The 25,249-nt window shown below is 52.2% G+C and overlaps 1 protein-coding gene across 1 annotated transcript in view; it reads right to left on the bottom strand.

Moving 5' to 3' along the window:
* LOC146869750 (fucolectin-like) overlaps positions 1–25,249 on the bottom strand; it is a 160,816-nt gene that overhangs the window by 64,939 nt on the left and 70,628 nt on the right. Inside the window, exon 4 of the mRNA XM_085654607.1 lies at positions 14,906–15,191. Coding sequence (XP_085510733.1) covers positions 14,906–15,191 — 286 coding nt within the window. The remainder of the gene's footprint in view (positions 1–14,905; positions 15,192–25,249) is intronic.

The following is a 25,249-nucleotide window of genomic DNA, read 5'->3' as shown; positions in this document are numbered from 1 at the left end:
CCAGGGCTAGCGCTGTCAGTGTATGGGAAGTGGGTTCTACTTCTCTCCCCAGGGTTGGCGCTGTCAGTGTATGGGAAGTGGGTTCTAGTTCTCTCCCCAGGGTTGGCGCTGTCAGTGTATGGGAAGTGTGTTCTACTTCTCTACCCAGGGCTGGCGCTGTCAGTGTATGGGAAGTGGGTTCTGGTTCTCTCCCCAGGGTTGGCGCTGTCAGTGTATGGGAAGTGGGTTCTAGTTCTCTCCCCAGGGTTGGCGCTGTCAGTGTATGGGAAGTGTGTTCTACTTCTCTACCCAGGGCTAGCGCTGTCAGTGTATGGGAAGTGGGTTCTAGTTCTCTACCCAGGGTTGGCGCTGTCAGTGTATGGGAAGTGGGTTCTAGTTCTCTCCCCAGGGTTGGCGCTGTCAGTGTATGGGAAGTGGGTTCTAGTTCTCTCCCCAGGGTTGGCGCTGTCAGTGTATGGGAAGTGGGTTCTACTTCTCTCCCCAGGGTTGGCGCTGTCAGTGTATGGGAAGTGGGTTCTACTTCTCTCCCCTGGGTTGGCACTGTCAGTGTATGGGAAGTGGGTTCTAGTTCTCTCCCCAGGGCTAGCGCTGTCAGTGTATGGGAAGTGGGTTCTAGTTCTCTCCCCAGGGTTGGCGCTGTCAGTGTATGGGAAGTGGGTTCTACTTCTCTCCCCAGCGTTGGCGCTGTCAGTGTATGGGAAGTTTGTTCTACTTCTCTCCCCAGGGTTGGTGCTGTCAGTGTATGGGAAGTGTCTTCTAGTTCTCTACCCAGTGATGGCGCTGTCAGTGTATGGGAAGTGGGTTCTAGTTCTCTCCCCAGGGTTGGCGCTGTCAGTGTATGGGAAGTGGGTTCTAGTTCTCTCCCCAGGGTTGGCGCTGTCAGTGTATGGGAAGTGGGTTCTAGTTCTCTCCCCAGGGTTGGCGCTGTCAGTGTATGGGAAGTGGGTTCTAGTTCTCTCCCGAGGTTTGGCGCTGTCAGTGTGTGGGAAGTGGGTTCTAGTTCTCTACCCAGTGTTGGCGCTGTCAGTGTATGGGAAGTGTGTTCTAGTTCTCTAAACAGTGTTGGCGCTGTCAGTGTATGGGAAGTGGGTTCTAGTTCTCTACCCAGGGTTGGCGCTGTCAGTGTATGGGAAGTGTGTTCTACTTCTCTACCCAGGGTTGGCGCTGTCAGTGTATGGGAAGTGGGGTCTAGTTCTCTCCCCAGGGTTGGCGCTGTCAGTGTATGGGAAGTGGGCTCTATTTCTCTCCCCAGGGTTGGCGCTGTCAGTGTATGGGAAGTGGGTTCTACTTCTCTCCTCAGGGTTGGCGCTGTCAGTGTATGGGAAGTGGGTTCTAGTTCTCTCCCAAGGGTTGGCGCTGTCAGTGTATCATCAAATCAAATCAAAGGATATTTATTAAGCGCACATATCACTAAAAAAGTCTCATGGCGCTGGTGGATCACTCAAAGATTAGATGGAATTTGTGCAATTAGATGTCAAACAGGAATGTCTTCAGCTTCATACGAAAGCAATTATGATCCATCGTAGTGCGTAACTGAAGAGGCAATTTATCTCAAAACAAAGGGGCCAAAAAAGAGAAAGATCTACCTCCGTTAGTGGCGGTGCAAATTCTAGGAGATACAAGAAGGGCTGTGTCACTGGATCTCAGAGTTCTACCAGGGAGATACCAGCCAAGCTTTTTAGTCCAGAAACCAGGACCTTTTACGTACATGTTCTTATGTGTCAGGCAAAGAATCTTAAATTGGATACGCTTCCTGACAGGCAGCCAATGCAAGAGTTTCAGAGTGGGAGCCGATGAGGATCTGGGTGGAAGATTAAGTATCAGCCTGGCCGCAGTATTCTGCACAACCTGAAGCCTTGACAGTAGATTGTCATTTATGGCTGCAAGTAAAGCATTACCATAATCCATTCTACTAACAATTAGTCCCTGAACTAAGGGCCTTCTTGCCTCAATCGGAATCCATTTAAAAACTTTGCGCAAGTGGCGCATAACACCAAAACAGGTGCTAACTGTCTTGTTTACATGGTCTTTCATGGACAATTTATTGTCCATTTGAAAACCAAGATTGCCCACTGTTGTCGTTGGAGTGGAACAAGGGCCAAGGTTACAAGGCCACCAATCATGGGACCAAGACTCTTGAGCCCTACCATAGAGCACTATCTCTGTCTTTCCTCCATTTAGCTGCAGGTGATTAGCACACACCCAATTCTCAATGTGAGACATACAGTTTTTAAAACGGAGCCTAGTTTCTGTTGGGTCAGGACCAATGGTGATCAGAATCTGAGTGTCGTCTGCGTATGAGACGACATCAAAACCAAAGGATCTAATCACCTCGGCCAGAGGGGTCACATAAAGATTAAAAAGAGTAGGGCCCAGAATAGAACCCTGGGGCACTCCCATCTTAACTGATCTGCTAGAAGAGATGGTATCATCGACCTGGACAATTGTAGTACGATCGGAAAGATAATTTTTTAGCCACAGCAGGGCTTTTCCTCTGACACCAATCTCCCACAGTCGACGTTCGAGAATGCTGTGGGAGATGGTGTCAAATGCTGCAGACAGATCCAACAGAACGAGAATAGAAGACTGCCCTCTATCCAGAGCGCGTCTGATGTTATCTGTCACTTCCAGCAGAGCTATTTCCGTACTATGGGCTGCTCTGAAGCCCGTCTGTGAAGGGTCAAGCAGCCCATAGCAATCCAAATGGTCGACAAGCTGCTTATTAACCAGAAACTCCAGCATGTATGGGAAGTGGGTTCTAGTTCTCTCCCCAGGGTTGGCGCTGTCAGTGTATGGGACGTGGGTTCTAGTTCTCTCCCCAGGGATGGCGCTGTCAGTGTATGGGAAGTGGGTTCTAGTTCTCTCCCCAGGGTTGGCGCTGTCAGTGTATGGGAAGTGGGTTCTAGTTCTCTCCCCAGGGTTGGCGCTGTCAGTGTATGGGAAGTGTCTTCTAGTTCTCTACCCAGTGTTGGCGCTGTCAGTGTATGGGAAGTGTGTTCTAGTTCTCTACCCAGGGTTGGCGCTGTCAGTGTATGGGAAGTGGGTTCTAGTTCTCTACCCAGGGTTGGCGCTGTCAGTGTATGCGAAGTATGTTCTACTTCTCTCCCCAGAGTTGGCGCTGTCAGTGTATGGGAAGTGGGTTCTAGTTCTCTACCCAGGGTTGGCGCTGTCAGTGTATGGGAAGTGTGTTCTACTTCTCTCCCCAGGGTTGGCGCTGTCAGTGTATGGGAAGTGGATTCTAGTTCTCTCCCCAGGGTTGGCGCTGTCAGTGTATGGGAAGTGGGTTCTAGTTCTCTACCCAGGGTTGGCGCTGTCAGTGTATGGAAAGTGGGTTCTAGTTCTCTCCCCAGGGTTGGCGCTGTCAGTGTATGGGAAGTGGGTTCTAGTTCTCTACCCAGGGTTGGCGCTGTCAGTGTATGGGAAGTGTGTTCTACTTCTCTTCCCAGGGTTGGCGCTGTCAGTGTATGGGAAGTGGGTTCTAGTTCTCTCCCCAGGGTTGGGGCTGTCAGTGTATGGGAAGTGGGTTCTACTTCTCTCCCCAGGGTTGGCGCTGTCAGTGTATGGGAAGTGGGTTCTAGTTCTCTCCCCAGGGTTGGCGCTGTCAGTGTATGGGAAGTGGGTTCTAGTTCTCTCCCCAGGGTTGGCGCTGTCAGTGTATGGGAAGTGTGGTCTACTTCTCTACCCAGGGTTGGCGCTGTCAGTGTATGGGAAGTGGGTTCTACTTCTCTTCCCAGGGTTGGCGCTGTCAGTGTATGGGAAGTGGGTTCTAGTTCTCTCCCCAGGGTTGGCGCTGTCAGTGTATGGGAAGTGGGTTCTAGTTCTCTCCCCAGGGTTGGCGCTGTCCGTGTATGGGAAGTGGGTTCTAGTTCTCTCCCCTGGGTTGGTCGCTGTCAGTGTATGGGAAGTGTGTTCTACTTCTCTTCCCAGGGTTGGCGCTGTCAGTGTATGGGAAGTGGGTTCTAGTTCTCTCCCCAGGGTTGGCTCTGTCAGTGTATGGGAAGTGGGTTCTAGTTCTCTCCCCAGGGTTGGCGATGTCAGTGTATGGGAAGTGGGTTCTACTTCTCTCCCCAGGGTTGGCGCTGTCAGTGTATGGGAAGTGGGTTCTACTTCTCTCCCCAGGGTTGGCGCTGTCAGTGTATGGGAAGTGGGTTCTAGTTCTCTACCCAGGGTTGGCGCTGTCAGTGTATGGGAAGTGGGTTCTAGTTCTCTCCCCAGGGTTGGCGCTGTCACTATATGGGAAGTGGGTTCTACTTCTCTCCCCAGGGTTGGCGCTGTCAGTGTATGGGAAGTGTGTTCTACTTCTCTCCCCAGGGTTGGCGCTGTCAGTGTATGGCAAGTGGGTTCTAGTTCTCTCCCCAGGGTTGGCGCTGTCAGTGTATGGGAAGTGTGTTCTACTTCTCTTCCCAGGGTTGGCGCTGTCAGTGTATGGGAAGTGGGTTCTAGTTCTCTCCCCAGGGTTGGCGCTGTCAGTGTATGGGAAGTGGGTTCTAGTTCTCTCCCCAGAGTTGGCGCTGTCAGTGTATGGGAAGTGGGTTCTACTTCTCTCCCCAGGGTTGGCTCTGTCAGTGTATGGGAAGTGGGTTCTAGTTCTCTTCCCAGGGTTGGCGCTGTCAGTGTATGGGAAGTGGGTTCTAGTTCTCTACCCAGTGTTGGCGCTGTCAGTGTATGGGAAGTGGGTTCTACTTCTCTCCCCAGGGTTGGCGCTGTCAGTGTATGGGAAGTGTGTTCTACTTCTCTACCCAGGGTTGGTGCTGTCAGTGTATGGGAAGTGGGTTCTAGTTCTCTCCCCAGGGTTGGCGCTGTCAGTGTATGGGAAGTGGGTTCTAGTTCTCTACCCAGTGTTGGCGCTGTCAGTGTATGAAAATTGGGTTCTACTTCTCTCCCCAGGGTTGGCGCTGTCAGTGTATGGGAAGTGGGTTCTAGTTCTCTCCCCAGGGTTGGCGCTGTCAGTGTATGGGAAGTGGGTTCTAGTTCTCTCCCCAGGGTTGGCGCTGTCAGTGTATGGGAAGTGTGTTCTACTTCTCTCCCCAGGGCTAGCGCTGTCAGTGTATGGGAAGTGGGTTCTACTTCTCTCCCCAGGGTTGGCGCTGTCAGTGTATGGGAAGTGGGTTCTAGTTCTCTCCCCAGGGTTGGCGCTGTCAGTGTATGGGAAGTGTGTTCTACTTCTCTACCCAGGGCTGGCGCTGTCAGTGTATGGGAAGTGGGTTCTGGTTCTCTCCCCAGGGTTGGCGCTGTCAGTGTATGGGAAGTGGGTTCTAGTTCTCTCCCCAGGGTTGGCGCTGTCAGTGTATGGGAAGTGTGTTCTACTTCTCTACCCAGGGCTAGCGCTGTCAGTGTATGGGAAGTGGGTTCTAGTTCTCTACCCAGGGTTGGCGCTGTCAGTGTATGGGAAGTGGGTTCTAGTTCTCTCCCCAGGGTTGGCGCTGTCAGTGTATGGGAAGTGGGTTCTAGTTCTCTCCCCAGGGTTGGCGCTGTCAGTGTATGGGAAGTGGGTTCTACTTCTCTCCCCAGGGTTGGCTCTGTCAGTGTATGGGAAGTGGGTTCTACTTCTCTCCCCTGGGTTGGCACTGTCAGTGTATGGGAAGTGGGTTCTAGTTCTCTCCCCAGGGCTAGCGCTGTCAGTGTATGGGAAGTGGGTTCTAGTTCTCTCCCCAGGGTTGGCGCTGTCAGTGTATGGGAAGTGGGTTCTACTTCTCTCCCCAGCGTTGGCGCTGTCAGTGTATGGGAAGTTTGTTCTACTTCTCTCCCCAGGGTTGGTGCTGTCAGTGTATGGGAAGTGTCTTCTAGTTCTCTACCCAGTGATGGCGCTGTCAGTGTATGGGAAGTGGGTTCTAGTTCTCTCCCCAGGGTTGGCGCTGTCAGTGTATGGGAAGTGGGTTCTAGTTCTCTCCACAGGGTTGGCGCTGTCAGTGTATGGGAAGTGGGTTCTAGTTCTCTCCCGAGGTTTGGCGCTGTCAGTGTGTGGGAAGTGGGTTCTAGTTCTCTACCCAGTGTTGGCGCTGTCAGTGTATGGGAAGTGTGTTCTACTTCTCTCCCCAGGGCTAGCGCTGTCAGTGTATGGGAAGTGGGTTCTACTTCTCTCCCCAGGGTTGGCGCTGTCAGTGTATGGGAAGTGGGTTCTAGTTCTCTCCCCAGGGTTGGCGCTGTCAGTGTATGGGAAGTGTGTTCTACTTCTCTACCCAGGGCTGGCGCTGTCAGTGTATGGGAAGTGGGTTCTGGTTCTCTCCCCAGGGTTGGCGCTGTCAGTGTATGGGAAGTGGGTTCTAGTTCTCTCCCCAGGGTTGGCGCTGTCAGTGTATGGGAAGTGTGTTCTACTTCTCTACCCAGGGCTAGCGCTGTCAGTGTATGGGAAGTGGGTTCTAGTTCTCTACCCAGGGTTGGCGCTGTCAGTGTATGGGAAGTGGGTTCTAGTTCTCTCCCCAGGGTTGGCGCTGTCAGTGTATGGGAAGTGGGTTCTAGTTCTCTCCCCAGGGTTGGCGCTGTCAGTGTATGGGAAGTGGGTTCTACTTCTCTCCCCAGGGTTGGCGCTGTCAGTGTATGGGAAGTGGGTTCTACTTCTCTCCCCTGGGTTGGCACTGTCAGTGTATGGGAAGTGGGTTCTAGTTCTCTCCCCAGGGCTAGCGCTGTCAGTGTATGGGAAGTGGGTTCTAGTTCTCTCCCCAGGGTTGGCGCTGTCAGTGTATGGGAAGTGGGTTCTACTTCTCTCCCCAGCGTTGGCGCTGTCAGTGTATGGGAAGTTTGTTCTACTTCTCTCCCCAGGGTTGGTGCTGTCAGTGTATGGGAAGTGTCTTCTAGTTCTCTACCCAGTGATGGCGCTGTCAGTGTATGGGAAGTGGGTTCTAGTTCTCTCCCCAGGGTTGGCGCTGTCAGTGTATGGGAAGTGGGTTCTAGTTCTCTCCACAGGGTTGGCGCTGTCAGTGTATGGGAAGTGGGTTCTAGTTCTCTCCCGAGGTTTGGCGCTGTCAGTGTGTGGGAAGTGGGTTCTAGTTCTCTACCCAGTGTTGGCGCTGTCAGTGTATGGGAAGTGTGTTCTAGTTCTCTAAACAGTGTTGGCGCTGTCAGTGTATGGGAAGTGGGTTCTAGTTCTCTACCCAGGGTTGGCGCTGTCAGTGTATGGGAAGTGTGTTCTACTTCTCTACCCAGGGTTGGCGCTGTCAGTGTATGGGAAGTGGGGTCTAGTTCTCTCCCCAGGGTTGGCGCTGTCAGTGTATGGGAAGTGGACTCTATTTCTCTCCCCAGGGTTGGCGCTGTCAGTGTATGGGAAGTGGGTTCTACTTCTCTCCCCAGGGTTGGCGCTGTCAGTGTATGGGAAGTGGGTTCTTGTTCTCTCCCAAGGGTTGGCGCTGTCAGTGTATCATCAAATCAAATCAAAGGATATTTATTAAGCGCACATATCACTAAAAAAGTCTCATGGCGCTGGTGGATCACTCAAAGATTAGATGGAATTTGTGCAATTAGATGTCAAACAGGAATGTCTTCAGCTTCATACGAAAGCAATTATGATCCATCGTAGTGCGTAACTGAAGAGGCAATTTATCTCAAAACAAAGGGGCCAAAAAAGAGAAAGATCTACCTCCGTTAGTGGCGGTGCAAATTCTAGGAGATACAAGAAGGGCTGTGTCACTGGATCTCAGAGTTCTACCAGGGAGATACCAGCCAAGCTTTTTAGTCCAGAAACCAGGACCTTTTACGTACATGTTCTTATGTGTCATGCAAAGAATCTTAAATTGGATACGCTTCCTGACAGGCAGCCAATGCAAGAGTTTCAGAGTGGGAGCCGATGAGGATCTGGGTGGAAGATTAAGTATCAGCCTGGCCGCAGTATTCTGCACAACCTGAAGCCTTGACAGTAGATTGTCATTTATGGCTGCAAGTAAAGCATTACCATAATCCATTCTACTAACAATTAGTCCCTGAACTAAGGGCCTTCTTGCCTCAATCGGAATCCATTTAAAAACTTTGCGCAAGTGGCGCATAACACCAAAACAGGTGCTAACTGTCTTGTTTACATGGTCTTTCATGGACAATTTATTGTCCATTTGAAAACCAAGATTGCGCACTGTTGTCGTTGGAGTGGGACAAGGGCCAAGGTTAGAAGGCCACCAATCATGGGACCAAGACTCTTGAGCCCTACCATAGAGCACTATCTCTGTCTTTCCTCCATTTAGCTGCAGGTGATTAGCACACACCCAATTCTCAATGTGAGACATACAGTTTTTAAAACGGAGCCTAGTTTCTGTTGGGTCAGGACCAATGGTGATCAGAATCTGAGTGTCGTCTGCGTATGAGACGACATCAAAACCAAAGGATCTAATCACCTCGGCCAGAGGGGTCACATAAAGATTAAAAAGAGTAGGGCCCAGAATAGAACCCTGGGGCACTCCCATCTTAACTGATCTGCTAGAAGAGATGGTATCATCGACCTGGACAATTGTAGTACGATCGGAAAGATAATTTTTTAGCCACAGCAGGGCTTTTCCTCTGACACCAATCTCCCACAGTCGACGTTCGAGAATGCTGTGGGAGATGGTGTCAAATGCTGCAGACAGATCCAACAGAACGAGAATAGAAGACTGCCCTCTATCCAGAGCGCGTCTGATGTTATCTGTCACTTCCAGCAGAGCTATTTCCGTACTATGGGCTGCTCTGAAGCCCGTCTGTGAAGGGTCAAGCAGCCCATAGCAATCCAAATGGTCGACAAGCTGCTTATTAACCAGAAACTCCAGCATGTATGGGAAGTGGGTTCTAGTTCTCTCCCCAGGGTTGGCGCTGTCAGTGTATGGGACGTGGGTTCTAGTTCTCTCCCCAGGGATGGCGCTGTCAGTGTATGGGAAGTGGGTTCTAGTTCTCTCCCCAGGGTTGGCGCTGTCAGTGTATGGGAAGTGGGTTCTAGTTCTCTCCCCAGGGTTGGCGCTGTCAGTGTATGGGAAGTGTCTTCTAGTTCTCTACCCAGTGTTGGCGCTGTCAGTGTATGGGAAGTGTGTTCTAGTTCTCTACCCAGGGTTGGCGCTGTCAGTGTATGGGAAGTGGGTTCTAGTTCTCTACCCAGGGTTGGCGCTGTCAGTGTATGCGAAGTATGTTCTACTTCTCTCCCCAGAGTTGGCGCTGTCAGTGTATGGGAAGTGGGTTCTAGTTCTCTACCCAGGGTTGGCGCTGTCAGTGTATGGGAAGTGTATTCTACTTCTCTCCCCAGGGTTGGCGCTGTCAGTGTATGGGAAGTGGATTCTAGTTCTCTCCCCAGGGTTGGCGCTGTCAGTGTATGGGAAGTGGGTTCTAGTTCTCTACCCAGGGTTGGCGCTGTCAGTGTATGGAAAGTGGGTTCTAGTTCTCTACCCAGGGTTGATGCTGTCAGTGTATGGGAAGTGGGTTCTAGTTCTCTCCCCAGGGTTGGCGCTGTCAGTTTATGGGAGGTGTGTTCTAGTTCTCTCCCCAGGGTTGGCGCTGTCAGTGTATGGGAAGTGGGTTCTACTTCTCTACCCAGGGTTGGCGCTGTCAGTGTATGGGAAGTGTGTTCTAGTTCTCTACCGAGGGCTGGTGCTGTCAGTGTATGGGAAGTGTGTTCTACTTCTCTACCCAGGGTTGACGCTGTCAGTGTGTGGGAAGTGTGTTCTACTTCTCTACCCAGGGTTGGCGCTGTCAGTGTATGGGAAGTGGGTTCTACTTCTCTCCCCAGGGTTGGCGCTGTCAGTGTATGGGAAGTGGGTTCTAGTTCTCTCCCCAGAATTGGCGCTGTCAGTGTATGGGAAGTGGGTTCTAGTTCTCTCCCCAGGGTTGGCGCTGTCAGTGTATGGGAAGTGGGATCTAGTTCTCTCCCCAGGGTTGGCACTGTCAGTGTATGGGAAGTGTGTTCTAATTCTCTACCCAGGGTTGACGCTGTCAGTGTGTGGGAAGTGTGTTCTACTTCTCTACCCAGGGTTGGCGCTGTCAGTGTATGGGAAGTGTGTTCTACTTCTCCCCCCAGGGTTGACGTTGTCAGTGTATGGGAAGTGGGTTCTGGTTCTCTCCCCAGGGTTGGCGCTGTCAGTGTATGGGAAGTGGGTTCTGGTTCTCTCCGCAGGGTTGGCGCTGTCAGTGTATGGTAAGTGGGTTCTCGTTCTCTACCCAGGGTTGACGCTGTCAGTGTATGGGAAGTGTCTTCTAGTTCTCCACCCAGGGTTGACGCTGTCAGTGTATGGGAAGTGTCTTCTAGTTCTCCACCCAGGGTTGACGCTGTCAGTGTATGGGAAGTGTCTTCTAGTTCTCTTCCCAGGGTTGATGCTGTCAGTGTATGGGAAGTGTCTTCTAGTTCTCTACCCAGGGTTGACGCTGTCAGTGTATGAGAGGTGGGTTCTAGTTCTCTACCCAGGGTTGGCGCTGTCAGTGTATGGGAAGTGTGTTCTACTTCTCCCCCCAGGGTTGACGCTCTCAGTGTATGGGAAGTGGGTTCTGGTTCTCTCCCCAGGGTTGGCGCTGTCAGTGTATGGGAAGTGGGTTCTAGTTCTCTCCCCAGGGTTGGCGCTGTCAGTGTATGGGAAGTGGGTTTTAGTTCTCTACCCAGTGTTGGCGCTGTCAGTGTATGGGAAGTGGGTTCTGGTTCTCTCCCCAGGGTTGGCGCTGTCAGTGTATGGGAAGTGGGTTCTAGTTCTCTCCTCAGGGTTGGCGCTGTCAGTGTATGGGAAGTGGGTTCTAGTTCTCTACCCAGGGTTGACCCTGTCACTGTATGGGAAGTGGGTTCTAGTTCTCTACCCAGGGTTGGCGCTGTCAGTGTATGGGAAGTGTGTTCTAGTTCTCTACCGAGGGCTGGTGCTGTCAGTGTATGGGAAGTGTGTTCTACTTCTCTACCCAGGGTTGACGCTGTTAGTGTGTGGGAAGTGTGTTCTACTTCTCTACCCAGTGTTGGCGCTGTCAGTGTATGGGAAGTGGGTTCTGGTTCTCTCCCCAGGGTTGGCGCTGTCAGTGTATGGGAAGTGGGTTCTAGTTCTCTCCCCAGGGTTGGCGCTGTCAGTGTATGGGAAGTGGGTTCTACTTCTCTACCCAGGGTTGGCGCTGTCAGTGTATGGGAAGTGTGTTCTAGTTCTCTACCGAGGGCTGGTGCTGTCAGTGTATGGGAAGTGTGTTCTACTTCTCTACCCAGGGTTGACGCTGTCAGTGTGTGGGAAGTGTGTTCTACTTCTCTACCCAGGGTTGGCGCTGTCAGTGTATGGGAAGTGGGTTCTACTTCTCTCCCCAGGGTTGGCGCTGTCAGTGTATGGGAAGTGGGTTCTAGTTCTCTCCCCAGAATTGGCGCTGTCAGTGTATGGGAAGTGGGTTCTAGTTCTCTCCCCAGGGTTGGCGCTGTCAGTGTATGGAAAGTGGGATCTAGTTCTCTCCCCAGGGTTGGCACTGTCAGTGTATGGGAAGTGTGTTCTAATTCTCTACCCAGGGTTGACGCTGTCAGTGTGTGGGAAGTGTGTTCTACTTATCTACCCAGGGTTGGCGCTGTCAGTGTATGGGAAGTGTGTTCTACTTCTCCCCCCAGGGTTGAAGTTGTCAGTGTATGGGAAGTGGGTTCTGGTTCTCTCCCCAGGGTTGGCGCTGTCAGTGTATGGGAAGTGGGTTCTGGTTCTCTCCCCAGGGTTGGCGCTGTCAGTGTATGGGAAGTGGGTTCTAGTTCTCTACCCAGGGTTGACGCTGTCAGTGTATGGGAAGTGTCTTCTAGTTCTCCACCCAGGGTTGACGCTGTCAGTGTATGGGAAGTGTCTTCTAGTTCTCCACCCAGGGTTGACGCTGTCAGTGTATGGGAAGTGTCTTCTAGTTCTCTTCCCAGGGTTGATGCTGTCAGTGTATGGGAAGTGTCTTCTAGTTCTCTACCCAGGGTTGACGCTGTCAGTGTATGAGAGGTGGGTTCTAGTTCTCTACCCAGGGTTGGCGCTGTCAGTGTATGGGAAGTGTGTTCTACTTCTCCCCCCAGGGTTGACGCTGTCAGTGTATGGGAAGTGGGTTCTGGTTCTCTCCCCAGGGTTGGCGCTGTCAGTGTATGGGAAGTGGGTTCTAGTTCTCTCCCCAGGGTTGGCGCTGTCAGTGTATGGGAAGTGGGTTTTAGTTCTCTACCCAGTGTTGGCGCTCTCAGTGTATGGGAAGTGGGTTCTGGTTCTCTCCCCAGGGTTGGCGTTGTCAGTGTATGGGAAGTGGGTTCTAGTTCTCTCCCCAGGGTTGGCGCTGTCAGTGTATGGGAAGTGGGTTCTAGTTCTCTACCCAGGGTTGACCCTGTCACTGTATGGGAAGTGGGTTCTAGTTCTCTACCCAGGGTTGGTGCTGTCAGTGTATGGGAAGTGGGTTCTAGTTCTCTACCCAGGGTTGACCCTGTCAGTGTATGGGAAGTGGGTTCTAGTTCTCTCCCCAGGGTTGGCGCTGTCAGTGTATGGGAAGTGGGTTCTAGTTCTCTACCCAGGGTTGACGCTGTCAGTGTATGGGAAGTGTCTTCTAGTTCTCCACCCAGGGTTGACGCTGTCAGTGTATGGGAAGTGTCTTCTAGTTCTCCACCCAGGGTTGACGCTGTCAGGAGTATGGGAAGTGTCTTCTAGTTCTCTACCCAGGGTTGACGCTGTCAGTGTATGGGAAGTGTCCTCTAGTTCTCTACCCAGGGTTGACGCTGTCAGTGTATGAGAGGTGGGTTCTAGTTCTCTACCCAGGGTTGGCGCTGTTAGTGTATGGGAAGTGTGTTCTACTTCTCCCCCCAGGGTTGACGCTGTCAGTGTATGGGAAGTGGGTTCTGGTTCTCTCCCCAGGGTTGGCGCTGTCAGTGTATGGGAAGTGGGTTCTAGTTCTCTCCCCAGGGTTGGCGCTGTCAGTGTATGGGAAGTGGGTTCTAGTTCTCTACCCAGTGTTGGCGCTGTCAGTGTATGGGAGGTGGGTTCTGGTTCTCTCCCCAGGGTTGGCGCTGTCAGTGTATGGGAAGTGGGTTCTAGTTCTCTCCCCAGGGTTGGCGCTGTCAGTGTATGGGAAGTGGGTTCTAGTTCTCTCCCCAGGGTTGACCCTGTCACTGTATGGGAAGTGGGTTCTAGTTCTCTACCCAGGGTTGGCGCTGTCAGTGTATGGGAAGTGGGTTCTCGTTCTCTACCCAGGGTTGACCCTGTCGGTGTATGGGAAGTGGGTTCTGGTTCTCTCCCCAGGGTTGGCGCTGTCAGTGTATGGGAAGTGGGTTCTAGTTCTCTCCCCAGGGTTGGCGCTATCAGTGTATGGGAAGTGGGTTCTAGTTCTCTACCCAGTGTTGGCGCTGTCAGTGTATGGGAAGTGGGTTCTGGTTCTCTCCCCAGGGTTGGCGCTGTCAGTGTATGGGAAGTGGGTTCTAGTTCTCTCCCCAGGGTTGGCGCTGTCAGTGTATGGGAAGTGGGTTCTAGTTCTCTCCCCAGGGTTGACCCTGTCACTGTATGGGAAGTGGGTTCTAGTTCTCTACCCAGGGTTGGCGCTGTCAGTGTAGGGGAAGTGGGTTCTAGTTCTCTACCCAGGGTTGACGCTGTCAGTGTAGGGGAAGTGGGTTCTAGTTCTCTACCCAGGGTTGGCGCTGTCAGTGTATGGGAAGTGGGTTCTACTTCTCTCCCCAGGGTTGGCGCTGTCAGTGTATGGGAAGTGGGTTCTAGTTCTCTACCCAGGGTTGACCCTGTCAGTGTATGGGAAGTGGGTTCTAGTTCTCTACCCAGGGTTGACGCTGTCAGTGTATGGGAAGTGGGTTCTAGCTCTGTACCCAGGGTTGACCCTGTCAGTGTATGGGAAGTGGGTTCTAGTTCTCTACCCAGGGTTGACGCTGTCAGTGTATGGGACGTGTCTTCTAGTTCTCTCCCCATGGGTTGGCGCTGTCAGTGTATGGGAAGTGGGTTCTAGTTCTCTCCCGAGGGTTGGCGCTGTCAGTGTATGGGAAGTGGGTTCTGGTTCTCTACCCAGGGTTGGCGCTGTCAGTGTATGGGAAGTGGGTTCTGGTTCTCTCCCCAGGGTTGACGCTGTCAGTGTATGGGAAGTGTGTTCTAGCTCTCCCCAGGGTTGGCGCTGTCAGTGTATGGGAAGTGGGTTCTAGTTCTCTACCCAGGGTTGGCGCTGTCAGTGTATGGGAAGTGTCTTCTAGTTCTCTACCCAGGGTTGGCGCTGTCAGTGTGTGGGAAGTGTCTTCTAGTTCTCTACCCAGGGTTGATGCTGTCAGTGTATGGGAAGTGGGTTCTAGTTCTCTACCCAGGGTAGACCCTGTCAGTGTATGGGAAGTGGGTTCTAGTTCTCTCCCCAGGGTTGGCCCTGTCAGTGTATGGGAAGTGGGTTCTAGTTCTCTCCCCAGGGTTGGCGCTGTCAGTGAATGGGAAGTGGGTTCTAGTTCTCTACCCAGGGTTGACGCTGTCAGTGTGTGGGAAGTGTCTTCTAGTTCTCTACCCAGGGTTGATGCTGTCAGTGTGTGGGAAGTGGGTTCTAGTTCTCTACCCAGGGTTGATGCTGTCAGTGTATGGGAAGCGGGTTCTAGTTCTCTCCCCAGGGTTGGCGCTGTCAGTGTATAGGTAGTGTGTTCTAGATTCATTTCTGAGGTTGATGCTGTTGCTGTATGGGTAGTGTGTTCTACCCCTCTACCCGGGGTCGACAATGCTGCAGCATGTGTGTTCTAGGTCTGTACCTGTGGTCAACGCTGCTCTTGTAGAGGTAATGCATTCTATGTCTTTACCTGAGGGCGGTGATGCTGTTTTACAATTAGAGGAGTCCATACTAAGTTCCTACCCAGGGTGGACGCTGCTGTTGCATGGGTCGTGGCTTCTAGATTTGTAACTTGGGTTGGCAATGTTACTTATAGATAGTGTGTTCTAGATTCATATCTGAGGTTGATGGGGCTGTTGTATGGGCAGTGTGTTCTAGGTCTCTACCCCAAGTTGACAATGCTGTTGTATGGTTAGTGATGCTTGTTTGAGGCTCCTACCTAGGGTTGTCAATGCCATTGTTCTCCAAAGAGTTACCAATCCGTATTTCAGCCCCGTTGAGGTGCGTGGCACAGCAGTCTCCTCGGTTGGTCACGGCCACTGACACCACCTCGTAGGACTGTCCGAGGTCCACCCTCCACCAAGGGGACACCTCAGCGGCAGTTCCCGAGCAGTGCCCTGATGCGTAGTTTGACAGCAGGTCTCCACTGATGGCATTCTTCGCAAAACCATCAAAGTTATAAGTGGTGGACTGGGTGGCGTGACCTTGGAGAGCCACGTTCACTGCTGCTGGGAAGAAAGAACCTAGTTAGACATGGTAGGGAAGTCATAGAAGCAAGGGACAGTGGCAAGAGTATAAAAGCTGGAGAAGCTGCAGACCAGAACAGAGATGTATGGCAGTCCTACTACTGTAAAAGGTGTGGGTGAGAGCGCTCAAGTCAGGACTGAGGTGCACTGGCGGAGTGATGTGAAGGTGTGGGTGAGGGTGCCGCAGATCTGGACTGAGGTGCACTGGCACTGCTATGAAGATTTTGGTGAGAGGGCAGCAAGTCAGGACTGAAGAGCATATGAGGGTGTGCATGAGGGGCTGCGAGTCTGGATTGAGGTGCACTGGCAGAACTATCAAGATTTGAGTGAGAGGGCAGCAAGTCAGGACTGAAGAGCATATGAGGGTGTGCGTGAGGGGGCTGCCAGTCTGGGTTGAGGTACACTGGCACTGATATGAAGATTTGAGTGAGAGCGCTGCAAGTCAGGACTGAAGAGCATTCGCAGACCTGCATGAAGATGTTTGTTGATAAGGGGCCTGCAGGTGAGGAATGAAGTGCACCAGCAGTGCTGTATGAAGCTGTGGGTGAGGGGGCTGCAGGTTTGGACTGAGGTGCATTGGTGGACCTGCATGAAGCTGTGGATGAGTGGGCCGCAGGATTGGACTGAGGTGCATTGGTGGACCTGCATAAAGCTGTGTGTGAGGAGGCTGCATATCAGGATTGAGGTGCATTGGTGGACCTGCATGAAGCTGTGGGTGAGGGGGCTGCAGGTTTGGACTGAGGTGCATTGGTGGACCTGCATGAAGCTGTCGGTGAGGGGGCTGCAGGTCAGGACTAAGGTGCATTGGTGGACCTGCATGAAGCTGTGGGTGAGGGGGCTGCAGGATTGGACTGAGGTGCATTGGTGGACCTGCATGAAGCTGTGGGTGAGGAGGCTGCAGATCAGGATTGAGGTGCATTGGTGGACCTATTGAAGCTGTGGGTGAGGGGGCTGCAGATCAGGATTGAAGTGCATTGGTGGACCTGCATGAAGCTGTGGGTGAGGGGGCTGCAGGTTTGGACCGAGGTGCATTGGTGGACCTGCATGAAGCTGTGGGTGAGGGGGCTGCAGGTCAGGACTAAGTGCATTGGTGGACCTGCATGAAGCTGTGGGTGAGGGGGCTGCAGGTCAGGACTAAGGTGCATTGGTGGACCTGCATGAAGCTGTGGGTGAGGGGGCTGCAGGATTGGACTGAGGTGCATTGGTGGACCTGCATGAAGCTGTGGGTGAGGAGGCTGCAGATCAGGATTGAGGTGCATTGGTTAGACCTGTTGAATCTGTGGGTGAGGAGGCTGCAGATCAGGATTGAGGTGCATTGGTGGACCTGTTGAAGCTGTGGGTGAGGAGGCTGCAGATCAGGATTGAGGTGCATTGGTGGACCTGCATGAAGCTGTGGGTGAGGGGGCTGCAGGTTTGGACTGAGGTGCATTGGTGGACCTGTTGAAGCTGTGGGCGAGGGGCTGCAGGATTTGACTGAGGTGCATTGGTGGACCTGTTGAAGCTGTGGGTGAGGGGGCTGCAGGTTTGGACTGAGGTGCATTGGTGGACCTGTTGAAGCTGTGGGTGAGGAGGCTGCAGGTCAGGACTAAGGTGCCTTGGTGGACCTGCATAAAGCTTGCCTCGCCTGTAGGCTCTTTATTCAACTACTCCTTGGGTGAGGGACTAGTGCCCTTGGCTTGGAAATCTGTGCAAATCCTTCCGATCTCTAAGAAAACCAACATGCCTCCTACAGAGCTATCTAACTATCGCCCAATCTTGCTCCTTCCACTCATTAGCAAACGTTTGGAGGGATACATCAACTTGCAGCTCGTGGAATACATTGAAGTTCAAACCTGTCTTGACCCTTCACAATCTGGTTTTAGACCTAGACACTCCACCAAATCCACCTTGCTTGGCGGACTTTATTAAACTTTCTCTGGATAATAATAAGGCAGTATCATTAGTGCTGCTAGACCCGTCCGCAGCCTTTGATACTGTAGCACATCATAGACTCTTGCAAAGACTGACAGAAATTGGTGAGGTAGGGCCGGCTTTTCCGTGGTTCTCGAGCTTTTTGGAGCAGTGCACCCAAACCGTAAATCTAGGCCCCTTTTGTTCTGGTGATTAATCTCTCAAGAAGGGGGTTCCTCAGGGCTCATGCCTCAGCCCCACGTTGTTTAATATATACATGGCTCCCCCCTGCAAAGATCATCAGAGACCACGGCTTTGTCCCCTTCTCATATGCGGATGACATGCAACTTCTGCTTTCATTTGATAATAATTCGGAGGCAACAAAACAGCTTTTTGCAGAGGGTATGCGTGCTATCTCCGACTGGATGACAAAGAACTTTCTCCAATTGAATGCCAATAAAACGGAAGTCCTCCTGTTTGGCAAAGCACAACTTCTGTGGTCCCTTGATTGGTGGCCACTAGAATTAGGCCCTGCTCCCATCCCCACTATCAAGGCAAATAATCTGGGAGTATATCTGGACCTATCCCTATCTATGAAGAACCACGTGGCTGTAATGTCAGGCACTTGCTTCTGTATGCTGAAGCTCCTCCGGAGAGTGTTTTATCTTCTCCATTTATCTGTTCACAAGACCCTGCTCCAAGCTCTAGTAGTCAGTCGGTTGGACTACTGCAATGCACTCCTGGAAGCGGCAAGTGAGATGGTGCTAAACAGGTTGCAAGTGGTTCAAAACACAGCAGCACGGTTGGTGGTGAAACAGCCTTCTGAGGCATCCTCTCGGCCGTTACGGAAAGTTCTTCACTGGCTTCCTATTCGTGACAGAATCAAGTTTAAAATATGCAGTCTGGTCCATAAAACTATCAATGATAGTGGGCCCAGGGATCGGGTGGAAAAACTCGTCCTCATCGACCCAGCAGATCACTGCATTCGGGTGGAAAGGCTCTATTAGTAGTTCCTCGGGTTAACAAACTTCAAACCGGGGGCAAATCTTTTGTCTATGTTGCCCTGCATTTCTGGAACTCGCTCCCCAGCACCTTATGTAAGTGCCATAATTTTCTTGGATTCAGGAACCTATAGAAAACAGAACTCTTCAAAGATTTAGAGCCCTCACTACTCCCAAGCTTTTAATCTGTTGTTAGGGCGGAGATTCTCCTGACGGGGTCATTCTTGAGCTAGCGCCAATGCCAACGACATCCCACCGTCCCAGGAACTGTGCAACTCGCTGGCCACCTTCTTCCACCGCAAGATCGCCGACATCCACAACAGCCTCATCACAACGACCAGCCCGACAACTCCAGTCCCCACACCACCTGCGAACCCCACCCACCTCAACAGCCTGACCTCCTGGACCAACACCAACGACGACGAAACCCACAAGACAATGAACTCCATCCACTCAGGATCACTGTCTGACCCATGCCCTCACCACATATTCAATGCAGCCATCGCACCCCAACTTCGGAAAGTGATCAACACCTCCTTCGAAACAGCCACATTCCCGGAAAGCTGGAAGCACGGCGAGATCAACGCCCTCCTCAAAAAACCCAAGGCGGACCCCAAGGACCTCAAGAACTTCCGATCCATCTCCCTGCTCCCGTTCCCGGCGAAGGTCATCGAGAAAATCGTCAATACACAACTGACCCGATACCTCGAAGACAACAACACCCTGGACCCATCCCAGTCCGGATTCCGAAGAAACCACAGCACCGAGACAGCCCTCATCGCCACCACAGACGACATAAGGGCCCACCTGGACAACGGCGAAACATCGGCCATCATCCTCCTGGACCTGTCAGCCACCTTCGACACGGTCTGCCACCACACACTAAAGACACGCCTCCAAGAAGCCGGAATCCAAGAGAAAACCCTGGACTGGACCACTTCTTTCCTCTCCGGCAGAACCCAGAGCGTCCGTCTCCCCCCTTCCGCTCCAAAACCACCGACATCATCTGCGGCGTACCACAGGGCTCTTCCCTCAGCCCGACGCTGTTCAACATCTACATGGCCCCCCTCGCCCACGTTGCCCTCCAGCATGATCTCAACATCATCTCCTATGCCGACAAAACCCAGCTAATCCTCTCCCTCACCAGGGACCCACACACCGCCAAAACCAACCTCCACAAGGGAATGAAGGCCGTCACAGATTGGATGAGGAACAGCCGACTGAAGCTGAACTCGGACAAGATGGAGCTCTACATCCTCGGCTTCACCCCCTCAACTTGGGATGACTCCTGGTGGCCGACCACGCTAGGAACAGCACCGACACGCAACGGCCGCGCACGCAACCTGGGTTTCATCCTCGACTCCTTCCTCTCCATGTCGAATGCAGGTCAACGCCGTCACCTCCTCCTGCTACAACACCCTCCGCATGCTCCGCAGGATCTACAAGTGGATTCCCACCGAAACAAGAACAGTGACCCAGGCCCTCGTCAGCAGCAGGCTAGACTACGGCAACGCATTCCACGCAGGTAACCAGGTCAAACACCTACGACGACTGCAACGCATTCAAAATGCCTCCGCCCGGCTGGTCCTCAACGTCCCTCGCCGCAGCCACATCACCCCCCACCTGAGAAACCTATACTGGCTCCCCGTCGAAAAGAGGATCACCTTCAAGCTACTCACCCACGCACACAAAGCCCTCCACAACAACGGGCCAGCCTACCTCAACGTCCGACTCAGCTTCTACACCCCTACCTGCCAGCTCCGCTCCGGCAGCCTCAACCTCGCCGCTGTCCCCCGCATACAACGAACGACCGCCGGTGGAAGATCCTTCTCCTTCCTCGCTGCCAAGACCTGGAACACCCTCCCCACCCACCTGCGGCAGACCCAGGACCTGCTCACATTCATAAAAATCCTCAAGACCTGCAGTAGCAGCACCCCCCCCCCCCCCCCCAGCGCCTTGAGACCCTCACGGGTAAGTAGTGCGCTTTATAAATTCATTCATTGATTGATTGATTGATTGAGCTGTATAAATTACTCATTCATTCATTTTATTCAAGCTGTGATAGAGGAGCTGCAGGTTTGGACTGAGGTGCATTGGTGAACCTGCATGAAACTGTGGGTGAGTGGGCTACAGGCAAGGATTGCTGTGCATTGGTGGACCTGCATGAAACTATGAGTGAGGAGGCTACAGGTCAGGACTAGGGTGCATTGGTGGACCTGCAAAAAGGTTTGTGTGAGGGGGCTGCAGGTCTGGATTGAGGGGCATTGGTGGACCTACATGAAGGTGTTGATGAGGGTGCTGCAGGTGAGGAATGAAGTGCACTCGCAAGGCTATATGAAGCTGTCGGTGATGGGGCTGCAGGTGAGCACTGAGGTACATTGGTGGACCTGCATGAAGCTGTGGGTGAGGAGGCTACAGGTCAGGACTGAGGTGCATTGGTGGGCCTTCATGAAGTTGTGGGTGAGGAGGCTGCAGATCAGGATTGAGGTGCATTGGTGGACCTGCATGAAGCTGTGGGTGAGGAGGCTGCAGGTCAGGACTGAGGTGCATTGGTGGGCCTGCATGAAGCTGTGGGTGAGGAGGCTGCAGATCAGGATTGAGGTGCATTGGTGGACCTGCATGAAGCTGTGGGTGAGGAGGCTGTAGGTCAGGACTGAGGTACATTGGTGGGCCTGCATGAATCTGTGGGCGAGGGAGCTGCAGGTCATGATTGAGGTGCATTGGTGGACCAGCATGAAGATGTGAGGTAGGGGGCTGCAGGTGAAGACTGAGGTGCCTTGGTGAACCTTTAAGCTGAGGCTGAGAGTTAGGGGTGAGGGGGCTACAGATGAGGACTGAGGTGCATTGGTGGATCTGCATGAAGCTGTGGGTGAGGTAGCTTCTGGTCAGGGTAGAGGTGCATTGGTGGACCTGCATGAAGCCATGGGTGAGGGGGCTGCAGGTCAGGATTGAGGTGCATTGGTGGACCTGCATGAAGTTGTTGAGGGTGCTGCAGGTGAGGACTGATGTGCATTGGTGGACCTGCATGAATGTGTGAGTGAGGGGGCTGCAGGTGGGGACTGAGGTGCATTGGATCTACATGAAGGTGTGTGTGAGGGGGCTGCAGGCCAGGATGGAGGTGCATTGGTGGACCTTCGTGAAGCTGTGGGTGAGGAGGCTGCAGGTCATGATTGAGGTGCATTGGTGGACCAGCATGAAGATGTGAGGTAGGGGGCTGCAGGTCAGGACTGAGGTGCCTTGGTGGTCCTGAAAGCTGAGGCTGAGAGGCTGCAGGTCAGGACTGAGGTGCATTGGCAGACCTGCCTGAAGCTGTGGGTGAGGGGGCTGCAGGATTGAGGCACATTGGTGGATCTGCATGAAGGTGTGTGTGAGGGGGCTGCAGGCCAGGATGGAGGAGCACTGGTGGATCTGCATGAAGGTGTGAGTGAGGGGTCTGCAGGTTTGGACTGAGGTGCATTGAACAACCTACATGAAGCTGTGGGTGAGGGGGCTGCAGGTGGGGGCTGAGATACATTCATGGACCAGCATAAAGCTGTTGCATAGGGCAGGTCTTGAGTGAGGAACATTGATGGGCCTGCACTACGATGTTCATGAGTGCACTGCAGGTCTTGACTGAGGAGCATTGATGGGCCTGCACTAAGGCGTTGATGAAGGAACTGCAGGTCAGGATTGAGGTGCATTTGTGCAATGCATGAAGCTGTGGGTGAGGGGGCTGCAGGTCAGGATTGAGGTGCATTGGTGGACCTGCATGAAGCTGTGGGTGAGGGGGCTGCAGGTTGAACTGAGGAGCATTGGTGGACCTGCATGGAGCTGTTGGTGAGGGGTCTGAAGGTCTGGATTGAGGTGCATTGGTGGACCTGCATGAAACTGTGGGTGAAGTCACTGCAGGTCTGGATTGAGGTGCATTGGTGGACCTGCATGAAGCTGTGGGTGAAGGCACTGCAGGTCTGGACTGAGGTGCATTGGTGGAACTGCATAAAGCTGTGGGTGAAGGCACTGCAGGTGTGGACTGAGGTGCATTGGTGGATCTGCATGAAGCTGTGGGTGAAGGCACTGCAGGTCTGGACTGAGGTACATTGGTAGACCTGCATGAAGCTGTTAGTGAGGGGACTGCAGGTCTGGATTGAGGTGCATTGGTGGACCTGCATGAAGCTGTGGGTGAAGGCACTGCAGGTCTGGACTGAGGTGCATTGGTGGAACTGCATAAAGCTGTGGGTGAAGGCACTGCAGGTGTGGACTGAGGTGCATTGGTGGATCTGCATAAAGCTGTGGGTGAAGGCACTGCAGGTGTGGACTGAGGTGCATTGGTGGATCTGCATGAAGCTGTGGGTGAAGGCACTGCAGGTCTGGACTGAGGTACATTGGTAGACCTGCATGAAGCTGTTAGTGAGGGGACTGCAGGTCTGGATTGAGGTGCATTGGGTGGACCTGCATGAAGCTGTGGGTGAAGGCACTGCAGGTCTGGACTGAGGTGCATTGGTGGACCTGCATGAAACTGTTGGTGAAGGGGGCTGGATGTCTGGACTGAGGTGCATTGGTGGACCTGCATTAAGCTGTGGGTAAGGGTGCTACAGGTCTGGACTGAGATGCATTGGTGGACCTGCATGAAGCTGTGGTTGAGGAGGCTGCAGGTGGGGACTGAGGTACATTGATGGAACAGCATGAGGCTGTTGAATAGGGCAGGTCTTGACTGAGGAACATTGATGGGCCTGCATTAAGGTGTTCATGAGGGCACTGCAGGTCTTGACTGAGGAGCATTGATGGGCCTGCACTAAGGTGTTGATGAAGGCACTGTAGGTCAGGATTGAGGAGCATTTGTGGAATGCATGTAGCTGTGGGTGTGGGGGCTGCAGGTCAGGATTGAGGTGCATTGGTGGACCTGCATGGAGCTGCTGTGGGTGAGGGGGCTGCAGGTTGAACTGAGGAGCATTGGTGGACCTGCATGAAGCTGTGGGTAAGGGTGCTACAGGTCTGGACTGAGGTGCATTGGTGGACCTGCATGCAGCTGTTGGTGAAGGGGGCTGCAGGTCTGGACTGAGGTGAATTGGTGGACCTGCATGAAGCTGTGGGTGAGGGGGCTGCAGGTCAGGATTGAGGTGCATTGGTGGACCTGCATGAAGCTGTGGGTGAGGGGGGGTGCAGGTTGAACTGAGGAGCATTGGTGGACCTGCATGAAGCTGTTGGTGAGGGGGCTGCAGGTCTGGATTGAGGTGTGTTGGTGGACCAGCATGAAGCTGTGGGTGAAGGCACTGCAGGAGTCAGTATCAGTATACTGGGGTAACTCTTATGGAAGACGGTACTATTTTTAATTTGAACGAGCGGCCGGTTATCAGAGAGGGAAAGGAAAGTAGAGTGGACAGAGAGAGAGAGGACACAAAATACTATTTCAGGACAGGAGGCTCAGATTATTGCTTCTCTTTTTTTGCTGCAAAAACACAGCAGCCAATGCAAAACGATTTAATATAACACACACTATATTTCTCATGGTACTCTGCTCACAACCACCAATCACGGTCCAGCAGTCCATTTAAGAATAGCCATCTCCATTATAAGAGCCTCTTTATTTGCTGCTCGCAGTACCGAGATAAGTTACTCATTCTTTACGCTTATATAAAGTTTATTTGTGTACTGCTGAGATATTTAATAAATAATGTTTATGTTATGTCCTGGGTTCTTGACCGCCCTTCACGCGTCGCGGTACAACGATCTTTGTTAATGTAATATCCTGCGTTCGGGATTCAGTATTGCTTCCCCTGGTGGTGTGATTGAAGCGGACCATATACTGACTCACACTGCCTCGCTTGTGCCAATGCCTTCTCTAGTCAGTCTCTTGCGTGCACTTATGCCTAGGGACGCTCGTAGCCCGATTGGGCTATCTTTTGAGTCATGATTGTGTGAATTATTGACAGTTGTTAGATAGCTATATGGACAAACTGTTTGTTGCATTTTTGAAATATGGCTTCTACATTTTACCTTTTTTGACTAGAGCGGTGCCTCACGCCCTGGGCTGCGGCCAGGAGAGGTGAGGAGTGCACCCGTAAAACAACGGGTAAGCCTAAAACTGTTACATTATATGTTAACATTATAAACAAATATAAGATAAATTCCTGAATATCTGGCGATGTCAAAAACAATTGGGCATTGTGGAGCATTTCTTTTCGCAATATTTGTATTAAAGTATTGATTTCTAAGTTTGACTTCATATAACTATATACAGGATATAAGTGTGTGTCTCGCCCTTTTTTGTTTGTCTTACAGGTGTCGTCAAAAGTCCTGTGATACACCATTTAATTATGAAGACATAGGACAATGTAGGCTGTAATATTTCCAACCACATTAATTGGATATCTGTATATTTATATTTTCCACTTTTTATTGCAGTAGCGCTTTATTATCTAGGTCCTGAAGAAAGCCGGGATCACATTTGATCGCAACGGCTAAAACACGTAGACCTCTATTTCAGATTAATGCAGTTATTTGGTTTAAGCTGCATAGGCACTGTTTTTAGTTTTGACACCAGTGTAGATCATATGTTTTTCTTCCTGGTAGCCAATTTTAAATCACGTTTCACTCTATCACCACATGCACTGCAACCATCACCCTTTACAACGTCTTTTTTGCTTTGCATCTAGTGGATTTAGTAGATCCTAGATTTGACTACATAAAAAACATCCCTGAGCTCCCCCCTCCCAGGGAGGGGGTTGTAGCCCTTGGCTGCAACCAAAAGGAGGTCCCAGATGATGAAACATGCCACTTTGGTGGGTGATGGGATTCCGTCCTCCTCAGCTTGTTAAAGCTTGATCAGACCCACGGATTTCTATTTGTTTTTCGACTCAGATCAGTCGCAGAGGTAGTATTGGTCACGCCTCTTTGGAAAGCTCAGACTTTATTTCCGATTCTGTTGGAACTGACGCCGATTATCCTCGACTCCTGCCTTGCTGCTCCAGGGCCCTCATGAAGAACTGCACCCGTTGACAATGTCGGGGTAGTTGTCCCTAATGGTCTGGAGGCTCTTAGGCAACAATGGTAATTGCCAGACATTTTGGACACAGCTTCAAACTTCATACAACAGGTTTGGGCTCCTTCCACCAGGAAACAGTACTCCTCAGCATGGCGTTGCTGGATGTCTTGCTGCCTGGAACTTCA

This window comes from Triturus cristatus, chromosome 1_1, assembly GCF_964204655.1.
Source record: "Triturus cristatus chromosome 1_1, aTriCri1.1, whole genome shotgun sequence".
In the NCBI taxonomy this organism is placed as follows: domain Eukaryota; kingdom Metazoa; phylum Chordata; class Amphibia; order Caudata; family Salamandridae; genus Triturus; species Triturus cristatus.
Note: the sequence above shows the minus strand (reverse complement) of the source record. Positions and strands in the feature narration are given on the sequence as shown.